An 11,594-nucleotide genomic window follows, 5' to 3' on the forward strand; every position below is an offset into this window, starting at 1 on the left:
GGAGGCGCAAGAGGTGGGATTCGGGAAAGATGGATTAAAAACTTTCTGGGTTAAAGGCTAATATTTTAAAAGATGATATTGTATAATAACACAATATACTTGTATTATAAAAATTAAAATACAAAATTTTAGTTAAAAAAAAAACTTAAAAAAGGCAAAAAACATTTAATAGAATTCATTTGAGCTTGTTTGCTACAAAATAACTTTTTTTTAAATCGTCTTTTAATTAAAAGAAATAACCCGTACAAATGATATTTACAGTAATCATATTCAAAGTAACAAATGTTCAATCTTTTTAGAATTTGTGTACACTTTTACAATAACAATTTAAAAAACATACAAAACATTTGAAGCGCATTCTGTATTTTCATAAGAGAGAACATTCTTGTAAAGCAAAATTATCAAAATTAGTAAGGAAAATATTTATGTGAAGATATTTCGTAAAGTGTTCAAATTTCTCGATTTATATGAAAAGCAAAAATATCACAGATTGCAATTCCACTTATATTTTTCCTTTGGAGCATCGATATCACTCTTTAATAATACACATGAAGGAAAACATATATTTACCTCAAAAAGAAAGTACAGTCCTTTACAGTTTTTATTATTTTAAAATAGCGCAAAGTCATGTAACCAATCAGAAGGTCCGCTGAGTAGCACGTGAGTCGACGCTACCTCAGTGCGGAAATCATGCAGAGTGGACGACACGCCTCCTGTTAAAACGTCTTTGCTCTTTACGGTATCGCATCCGGAAATTACGCTGACATGACATCGCAGGAGGAGTATCCAAGGAACTTCTGTCAGATCTGCTGTCGTAGCTTTGTAAAATCTGCCAGACAGCTGATGATTACAGAGACACCAAATACTTCAATTTAAATAAAGTTGTATAGTCTACTTGTATTCTATTTAATTCCAAGTCACACAATACAATGATTACTCTTGAGACAACGACCACAATTTACGGCTTACAGATTAAAATAGCAATTAAACTTAAGAAAAACAGAAAAATAAATATTCATGTTTAAAAAGACTATTGTCTTGACGAAAGGAAAACGCAAGTTTAAATTACGCATCTCTTTTTAAGCTCCCATGGCTGTCTATAATTAATCAACATAAAACATTTGATCAATTAATTGCTAAATGGTTGGCTCAAATAACTTCAATAAATAGCCTTTAGAGTGTTTAATTTTAAAAAATCACTAGTGTAGCCTGTTTTGTCCTATAATCAGTGAAAGACAATAGTCACTTTACATGTGTCACTTCAGGATAACAAAGAAAAGCAATCACTAGTGTGAAAGGGTGATGTTGATGCATTTGCGGAGAAGAGCACTTCCAGAGAGAACATACTGTTTTATGAGAAACACTTCTTCCTTCTAGTGCTCTGCTGATACACAGTATCACTCCTTTATCAAGCCAATAAAGTGTAAATAAAGTCATTGGTGTAAATGAATACAATGAATCATGTGGTAACATTAAACCTCACAGACAAATGTTAACCCATTTAAACCCGGAGACTTAAAAACCACATAAGTGCACGCAGACAGTAGCCAGCTGTGAAGGAAGACAAGCTGTCTGTGGTGGGCAGCTGCCGATGTGGCAATAATACAGGGTGATTCATATGGAGACACAGGACATCTTCACTGTTTACTCATCTAATATCATAGCATGAAAGGACATTCTGCTTGAAGAAATGTCAGAGGAGGGCTAAGAGATGTTGGGTGGTTGATCAGTAATTACTGACACCACTTCCTGAAGTCAACTATTTCCAAGTTTCCCTTGAGTATGAGTCATGAGGGCAGTTTGTGCAAAGGTACAACACAGTTAGATTCACTTCAAGTATATTTTCAGCAAAATAAATGTTCCTTATTGGCATTGATGGTTCCATGAAGAACCTTTAACACCCATGGAACATTTCCATTGCACATGAGGTTCTTTATATTGGGGAAAAAGGTTCTTGAGATTACTGAAATATTCTTCACACATCTCTGGTTTATTATCCTGTGGGGACTTTCCATAGACGGAATGGTTTTTATACTGTACAAACTGTATATTTTATCCCCTTACACTAACCCTACCCATCACAGAAAACTTTAAGTTTACATTTAAAAAAAAAAAACTCATTCTGTATGATTTAGAAGCTTGTTTCCTCATGGGGACCTCAATTTAGGTCACCACAGTGACACGAGTCCCCATGAATCTGTGTGGATTCAGGTTGAAATCCCCACCATGATAGAAAAACATGTACACACACACACACATTTCTTTTAAAGGGTTAGTTCACCCATAAATAAAAACTATGTCATTAATTACTCGCCCGCCGTTCTACACCCGTAAGACCTTGGTTTATCTTCAGAACACAACTTAAGATATTTCTGATGAAATCCGACAGCTCAGTGAGGCCTCTATTGCCGGCAAGATAATTAACACTTTCAGATGTCCAAAAAGGTATTAAAAACATAATTAAAATAGTCAATGTGACTACAGTTGTTTAACCTTAATATTATAAATATTCAAATTAGTAGTTTGGATCGCGACTCAAACTGCCAATGACATATTGAAATTCCGAAACACTTTTGACGTAACAAAGCCTCGTTTACTGAAATCACATGACTTTGGCACTGATACAACTGATACAAAACAAAAGATTCGTAAAGCTTTGAAGCAGTGTTTTGAAATTGGCCATCACTAGATATTGTTGAAAAGTCATTTTTATTTTTTGGGTTCACAAAAAGTATTAACGTCGCTTTATTATATTAAGGTTGAACCACTGTAGTCACATGAACTATTTTAAATATGTCTTTAGTAGCTTTCTGGGCACTGAAAGTGTTGATTATCTTGCTGTCAATGGAGGCCTCACTGAGCCATAAGATTTTATCATAAATATCTTAATTTGTGTTCTGAAGATGAATGAAGGTCTTATGGATGTAGAACGACATGAGGGCGAGTAATTAATGACAATTTTCATTTTTGTTGAACTAACCCTTTAAGAACTATTAACAGAAAGGGCCATAAAAGGGAACCCAAAATGGTTGTTCTACTGCAAAAACCTTTGATTTTAACAGTGTAGATCAGTGGTTATTAACCCCTTTATCCAAGACAATATTCAAAGGTTGCCCTATCCAAGCTGAAATGTACTTCCAAGTACTTCTGTTTTGTAAACCATTACCTTTTAGGGTTTTTTTTAGGCATTTTAATTTTTAATAAAATAAATACTTTTAAGACCTATTGGGGACCTCTGGAAGTTTGCCCTGGTTGAGAACCGCTGCTTTTTTATGTATTTGCACACACACAAAAACAAACAAAAAAAAAAAACACAAAACGTTGTGTAAATTTAAAATAAACTTTGTGATTTTATTGGTTTTATACTTACTCATACACATCATACAATCCTAAATTCCAAAAGAAAACAAAAAGGTATCTGGTGGTGTCTCTGGGGGACTGGGCACGCTGATAAATTAACCTATAAATGCTGGTTAATGTACTGCCGAACACATCCGAGCTGAAACTCACGTCACCCATCCGAATGTTCTGATGAACTTCTGTGAGAAAAATAAATCTCAACATCTTCACTAAAATCAAGGCATTCTGAAGAAGTCACTTCACTATTTTTCTCAATAACATGCAATGAGGACAGTTAATCATTGCTAGCATAGAAGGGATAATACACTGGCATATAGTACCAATGGATCTGATAAGACACTGAAGGCAACATTAGAGGTGACCAACTGGCTTTCAACCCACTGGAGCTTCATAGTCAAGCAGTTGACTACATTCACAGTTTCGTACCCACACACACTACAACAATCTCACTAGAAATTACGAGTCCAGAATTTCCGTACACCGCCTTTCACCTGTCTGAATGCCTACGCTTAAACCCTAGAAAGGTAGGATTAATCTCAAGCAAATGGTGCAGACAAAGAGTGAGATCCAAACCCTCATTAAAAGGCTGTCAGGATGGCGGCTCAGCCAAGCATGGCGTGAATACATGCCAGCTCTCTGAGCCACTGACACCTGCCTTGCACAAAAGCCCTCTTGAGCTGGCAGCCCCACTGAGGATAATGCTGCAATCACAGACGGTGCTAATTAAAGCTCAGGTTATTTCCTTAATAAAGCAGCAAGGTCATTACCAGGACTTCAAATCGGTTACATCCACCAAGTTGCTTTCAACAAGTTTCGCAAGTCAAGGGGTTGTATATGAATCATGGAAAAATGTGCACATCAAGAGACATCATGGGAGAAGATTGCTGGACAACATTAAGGATAAATACAAAATGGTCGTTTCAGCCCTTTTACAACAAACAAACAAAGTAATTAAAAACACAACCAGCACAAAGACATAGGATTCACTCAAGGGATGACAGAGAACACCACATTGCATCTTTCTCCTTACATATGGATAGTTAATAAACACTACATACACACAAAATGGACGTTTTTTCCCTGCTGAACCTTTCCTGTTCTTTCTAAAACCTTAAACATTCTATTTAAAACGGTAGCCATATAATATTTACATTAGATACTAAAAGAAACCTGTTGGTTTGAATAGCAGGCTCCATTTGCCCATGCAATGGGACACTGTTTTGTTTTGTTTTACATTCTTGCAGCAATGTAAAATGTGGCTTTAGCAAACACTGCATTTGGCCTAATATCTGTGTGAGCATGCAACGTTTATCTGTTAGGAGAAGTGTGTGTGCATCTTCCACTATGACATCATAAGCACAGTGGTATTAATTGTAAATACATGTCTTGGAACGGAAAGGCGTCGCCTATTAAACATATTACTAGCCGGTTCCATTAGCATCATTCATTGGTCTGCTGGTGGTTAACAAACACCTTGCTCTCAAAGCTCTGAGACTCTGAGGTAAAAGGTCATAATATTAGTTCGTCGCTGGCGTGCATTAGCAATAACAGGCCTGCTAGGTTCCGTACAGCACCAAGGATCCTACACTAACTGCACTTTTTGTTGTTTGTGCGAAGAAACTGAAGAACGCTCTTGTGCTTTGATTCTGAAAAGCAAGATTTTTTCATCCCAATCTAATGTGGCTTCATCAGGACCTATAATTCTTAAAAATGCATATGTAAATGGCCCAAAATGTTGTTAAGGGATTTCCTACAAATTATTTTTTTGGACACATGCTTCCAATCCTCCAGTACCAACCAACCAAATGATAATACAAAATAAATAGAATGCAATCACACAATTCAAGCTACGTACAATATATTAATATAGATCTTCTGATGCCATACACTCATTAAAACAGAAAAGGAAAGAAAAAAAAAAATCTCAATCACTCGCTTATGTCAAGGCTCTTGCTACACCCCACCCGCCCCCCCTTCAAACCCCATCCAATAACTGTTCATGCACCCAACATTAGCATGATAAGTCAATATATAAAAGAGAAATATTTTTTTTTTAAATGCACAGGCTGGGATTTGACATGTCGGGATAATTAATCAGAATAAAGAAAAAAGAATATCACAGAAAAAGATTTTTTTACATGGGTAAATGTGGGAGTAGTCATTAAAATCTATATTCTTCAGCAACGTTTTGAGAAATTTCCTTTCGATGACCCCCCACCCAACCCCCTCCAATGATTCCTGAACCCACATGTCAGGGCTCCTATAAAAAAATAATGTTAATATCCTAACAAAAATCAATGCCAGGGTAAAAACTAAAGAGTCCACCCTCCCCACATGGATGCCCAACTGACAACCAATCCCTCTTCTCCCTGGCTCTCTAGAAAAGAAAAAAAAAACAACAAAACAAAACACACGCACATATTTCTCAACATGTCACACATTCACACACACACACACCTCTACACCGTCCTTCCGGGAGAGACAGGGAGATGATAGTTTAGGGAGTGGCCAAGCAGGGGCTGTACCCTACAACCCCACCCACCTTATCCTACAATGAAGAAATGAATCCATTTTAGAATGGTGTTATTCAGCGCCATGGTTCCAAAACTTGCAGGTCAAACAATGCTCATTTAGCCATCAGTCCTCATAACTTCTGAATCTTCTCAGCTACCACAATGGGGTTCTCCTTGCGGATGCGGGCGGCGGCGGCTCCTCGGTAGTCGTAGGGACAGTCATGTTTGTCAGAATAACGGTGGATAGCGCAAAACAGGTTACCGCAGCGACAGTCAAAGCCTATAGACACAAAAGCGAGTGGATTCAGTCTGTCATGTATTCCTGCTGGGTGAAAAAGTTTAGCAGTGATTTAGAAAGGGCAGGAAACAAGCAGGACCATGTGAAATGCAGCACTAACCTGCAGTATGCAGTCTGACTACAGATTCAAACTAGGACAAATTAACTCAAATTGATGGGCATACAATATAAATGGAGTCAATTTTAGAAAAAATTGTATACACTAGTATAAAAGTTTGGGGTCGTAAAGCTCGTTTTTTTTGAATCAAGTCTCTTATGCTTATTTGATTTATAAAAACGGTGATATCGTGAAATATTACAAGTGAACTTCTATTTTTATACATTTTAAAATGTAATTTATTTTGGTGATGGTAAAGCTTAATTTTCCAATACTCCAGTCTTCAGTGTCACATGATCCTTCATAATTCACTCAAATATGCTGATTTGGTGCTCAAGCACAATTTCTTATATCGGTGTTGAAAACAGTTGCCATGCGTAATATTTTTGTAGAAACCATGATACATTTTTTTCAGGATTTATTGATGAATAGTAAGTTCAAAAGAACAATATTTTATTTGAAATAGAAATCTTTAGTAACAGTGTAAATGTCTTTAATGTCACTTTTGATCAATTTAAGGCATCCTTGCTGATTAAGAACATTCATTTCTTGCACAAATCTTAATGACCCCAAACTTCTAAACATTAGTGTATTAACATTACACATTAAAATATACTATGAACCAAGCTAGCTATATTAGCTATATTATAGCTACATTATAACCAAGCTAGCTATATATATATATATATATATATATATATATATATATATATATATATATATATATATATATATATATATATATATATATATATATATATATATATATATATATATATAGAAAAGAATGCTAGAATAGCAGCTTTGCAGTAACAAAAAAACAACAAAGAAAAAGAGCAGCTTTGCAGTAAAGCTACATTTTATAAAGTATTGAAGTCTGCTCAAAAGATAAGTGCAGCCCAGCCCTCATTCAAGAACAAAAAGCGCTTCCCTTGGCTCTTACCCGTGAGGCCAACTTTTTTCCTACAAGTGAAGCATCGATTCTTCTTTTTGTTCTTGTCAGGGGTCTGATCTCCATCTGATGAAGCCTGTGCAGCCTCCCCTACTGGCCCTGTTAAACACATGGCCAGCCTTTGATAGATAATTTCTAAAACACAATAAACTTCCTGTCTTCTGAGGCTACATGATACTCTGAGACTTAAATCAATGATTTAATGATTCATCAGTATTCATGTCTTTCATAAAAAGAATTGAAAGCAAGGCTTTAGTTTGGATATGGTTTTTCTTTCTAAATCACTAGTCTTTCATGATTGACCAAATATGACCAAGATTAAAGGGTTAGTTCATCCAAAAATGAAAATTCTGTCATTAATTACTCAACCTTATGTCATTCAAAAAAAAACAAGAGCTTTCTGGTCTCCGATAGACTGCAACACAATTACCACTTTCAAGGCCCAGAAAGATAGTAAAGACATCGTTAAAATAGTCCATGTAACTACAGTGGTTCAACCTTAATGTTACAAAGCAACGAGAATACTTTTTGTGTGCAAAAATTAACACTGCAGTCTACCGGAAGCCAGAAAGCCCATGGATTTCATCAAAAATATTTTCATTTGTGTTCCGAAGATGAAAGGTCTTATGGGTTTGGAATGACATGAGGGTGAGTAATTAATGACAGAATTCTCATTTTTAGGGTGAACTAACCCTTTAAATCTATCAGAATCAAAAACAGATTTAAAAAACTGCATAAAACAAACAAAATCTATGTCAATGTTCAAAAAACATGCTAATTATTTCATTTTTTGTGATTAAAATTAACTAAAATTGTTTAACATGTAAAAGTTACAATATAATAAATAATAATAATTATAAAATAATAATCTAAATCAAAAAATGCGTTTCACAGTGTGAAAGCACCAGAACGGTTTAAATAACCAAAGAAAAAAAATGAAAGTATATTTATTAAACTAAAAGCCATGAAAACACAGCAGACCTGTGCTTTTAGACGATCCCTCCTCCTCTTCCTCCTCCACTTCAGCCCTGTCTGAATCATTGGTTGCCGTGTCCTGGGAGATGCTCATAGCAGTCATCTGCTGGGTCACTGGGCTGGTCGAATTACTGCATAAACAAAATCCAACCAAATACAGGAGTTATTTGTTATAATTCCTTCCTATACCATCATAAGCAGCTTGTGCTCATTAAGAGATTAACACTGAGCTACAGACCATTTTGCACTTGCAACAATTTGTACCAATTCAAGCATGATCAGTCTCAGATTTACAAAGACCTTCTTACCTAGACGTGCGCTCTTCAGGTGGGGTAACGGCTTCCGTAGGGGGTACAGGGGTGGACTCCACTGTTACTGCAGATGCACCTGGGGAACCTACAGGAGATGTGGCAGCTGGAAGACACAGACAAACATGAAACATAAACATGAACTCTTCAACTTCAAAACTAAGCAAACAAATTAGGTTCTGAATGCAATAGGTGCATTTGACATGTAGGATACTAGGAGACTGATTTACCTTTATCACCTGGGGGACTGTTTCGCCCCCCTCCTTGTTGTCTCTGCAGATGTTCCTTGTAGCAGACAGAGCACATTCCATTGGTGCGAGGGTTACCATAGAAACCGCATCCCATAGTGCAAAGCATTGGCACCTGCGTCTGATTTGTCTCCTGAGCCATGCTGTTTAAGAAGGGGGGTAAGGGGGACGGGAGAGGGCGATCCTGAAGATAGGGTTGAATAATTAGTATTTCATCAGAATAATTTATCAGGGAGTGGCAAAAATAAACTTCACATAGATTGAATCAACTTATATAGATTGAATAACAATACACATATCCATACATTCGACTTCCATGGTGCTTTTTTTTTCCTTTTTTGGGCTTAACAGCATATGGTCACTATGAACTGTTGTTGTATGGAAAATATTCTTTAAAAACTATTTTTGTGTTCCATAGAAAAAATAATATAGGTTTGGAATGACATGAGGCTGAGTAATCAATGACAGAATTTTTTATTTTTTCAATCAACTATTTGGTTACACTTTTTAAGGTTAATTACACAAATAAGTACTGAGCTATATTAATTTAGATTTTAGGTTTTAGGGTTAGGTGTTTGTAATTATGCATAATATACTTTAAGCAATTTGGTACATTTAACGCATAACAAGGATTGTAAAATAAAGTGATAAAAACATTTCTTAAAAAAAATACATTTAGAACTAAACATGCATAATTGCTATTCATTAGAATATTAAAATAAATTCACCTAAATGCACCAAATTTGATATCCTTTGTGCCCTACCCTTGACTTTGCTGAAAGGCTTTCATTAAAATATGTTAATTTACTCTTGATATGGCTGATTTGTACAATGTCGCCATATATTAAATAAACGATGCGTATGCACTAGATAGGAAGATAAAAACAGAGACAAAGTTTATAAATGAAACTTGTGAAACTGTTCCATTTTGCTGGATTCCTATTGGAGTGAAAACCCAACTTTAGCCCCTTTGATTTATTTGTTTGTGACCCTGCTAAAGGCTGACAATGTACTGCAAGAAAAAAACAATAGTTTCTTTGTTCGCTTTTTGTTTCTCCAACAAGTAAACGAATGATCCAGGTTACAGAAACCTAAACAGCCTACTGATCAAATGACGATTAACAATCTGGCAACAGTTGCGCTTCAATACAAATAAAATACAGCATTAAATGCTTAATACGAAAAATATAGAAGTTTACCGTAACAATCTGGATGATAGATTACCAAATAAACGGGAATAAATAAGGTTATTTTGGAGTATGTCCAGGAAAAATCAGCTGTGAGCGTCTCCGCAATTAGAAAAACATTTTGTCGTTGACCCTAGTATCGCGACAAACAACAAACCGAGGTGTTGTCAACGTCAAAGTGACATCGAAAGCGAATACATTCCTTCAAAATATTTAATATTACATAGAGATGACCGTGTTAAAAATGCTGAATAGATGAAAGTCGACTTGTTTGTGATATTCAACTAGCCAGGCTAACGCGCTAGCTCTGCTAATGGCTAGCTGACGTGATGGCACGCACACAAATCGGACAGCTGGGACCTCGAGACCGTCCCACGAACACTTGCGGTGGCTTAAAACCTCTGTTAGCTCGAATATTTACCCGTATTTTCGTGTGACTGAGGAGAAATCGACGACCTTGATCCCCAGAAATCTGACAGAGTAGGTTCCTGCTATGCGCGTGCGGCCTGCTTCTCTCAACGTCATCTGAAACAACGGGTGTGACGTCACCCGAAGCGCAACAATTTTTTGGCCATCATCGAAACCTCATCCCACTTCCCCCAAGTCCACACAAACAATGCTTCCAAGTATTTCTGTAACATGCTTGTTTTGAGACAACGTTAGTTTAAATGTTTTTTTGGATTAAAAAGTTGTAGATATCTCAGGGAGGCCAAAATGGTCATGTGTAATTTACACGTGTATGCTTTCATTTTCAATTTCGGTGTTAAAGCTTCTTTTATTTATTGCATCCATATGTTAATGCAATATAAAGTATATTATATTTACAGTATATGTATTGTGCTATTTTTTTCTTGTCCTCTTGTTTAAGGCAAGACACCACAGGTGAATTGGGTAAATAAATTAACTAATATATATCGCCATATTTTCCTAGTTGATTAATCACAGCACAATAAGACGTTTTCTACGAGGTTATTTTTAATTATAAAAATGAGTATCGATCTAATTAAATACACACTGATTTGCATACATTTTCAGAAACAGAAATCTTAACATTGGGTGAAGTAGGTTGCATAGTATATGAGCAATAACATGAACAAACCCCAGTCAAACCCTTCAGAATATACACAATGAGAAAAAACATTATGAGAAAATGGGCATTTTTGCTTATCGGTGTAGATATGAATAAACCTGGAACGTTTGTTGTATGTTAACATGACTGAAAAGGAGATTTCTGGCCCAGTGCATGAGAAAATGGCCTTTAAAAATGTAAAAATGTATTTTAATTGAAATTTACAGATGCAAATAGATCAAATGTAATAAAATGAACACTCAGGTGTTTATTTTGTTGTTTGTTTTTCTTTCAAGGAGTCTAAAAGAAGACATGTTATGGAGGCAAAATCTCAAAATTAACAATGCATTAAAAAAAAAATTGTTTGCCTATAGTGCCTTGTCTTAAAGGTGCTATAGAGGATGTTTTCGAAGACTGAGAAACCAAAGACTGTTAGTGAGTTTTTGAAATGAGCGCATGCTCCTTCACAGCTCATTTCGAGGGAACACCTCCCAAAACTCATGCACAAGTATTGGAACACGAGTGTTTACCACCGGCATTCTCTGTGTTGTGTTAGTGGATTCATAATGTCGGACTCACCGCAGGTA

General features: G+C 35.9%; 1 protein-coding gene across 3 annotated transcripts; it reads right to left on the reverse strand.

Moving 5' to 3' along the window:
• Window positions 1-5,345: 5,345 nt before the first annotated feature.
• Window positions 5,346-10,506, reverse strand: zgc:77486 (uncharacterized protein LOC405808 homolog). Of its 3 annotated transcripts, none has more exons than XM_067393619.1 (6): window positions 10,360-10,506; window positions 8,734-8,935; window positions 8,504-8,609; window positions 8,202-8,326; window positions 7,212-7,319; window positions 5,346-6,153 (listed from the first exon to the last, which is right to left on the reverse strand). In XM_067393619.1, exons 2-6 carry the CDS (start codon window positions 8,891-8,893, stop codon window positions 6,005-6,007), a joined length of 648 nt encoding a protein of 215 aa, XP_067249720.1. In that variant the 5' UTR covers window positions 8,894-8,935; window positions 10,360-10,506; the 3' UTR covers window positions 5,346-6,004. The 3 variants fall into 3 exon arrangements, with proteins under 3 accessions (XP_067249720.1, XP_067249719.1, XP_067249721.1); XM_067393618.1 differs by having other exon boundaries at window positions 5,346-6,195; XM_067393620.1 differs by having other exon boundaries at window positions 5,346-6,198; window positions 10,360-10,481.
• Between the last annotated feature and the right edge of the window lie 1,088 nt (window positions 10,507-11,594).

This window comes from Chanodichthys erythropterus, chromosome 9 (assembly GCF_024489055.1).
Source record: "Chanodichthys erythropterus isolate Z2021 chromosome 9, ASM2448905v1, whole genome shotgun sequence".
NCBI lineage: Eukaryota > Metazoa > Chordata > Actinopteri > Cypriniformes > Xenocyprididae > Chanodichthys > Chanodichthys erythropterus.

Coding starts and splice junctions, on each gene's coding strand:
- zgc:77486 (XM_067393620.1), bottom strand. CDS start 8,893: ATGGCTCAGGAGACAAATCAGACGCAGGTGCCAATGCTTTGCACTATG. Junction 8,610..8,733: donor CAGTCCCCCAGGTGATAAAG/GTAAATCAGTCT, acceptor TGTGTCTTCCAG/CTGCCACATCTCCTGTAGGT. Junction 6,199..7,211: donor GAAAAAAGTTGGCCTCACGG/GTAAGAGCCAAG, acceptor TTTTTCACCCAG/CAGGAATACATGACAGACTG.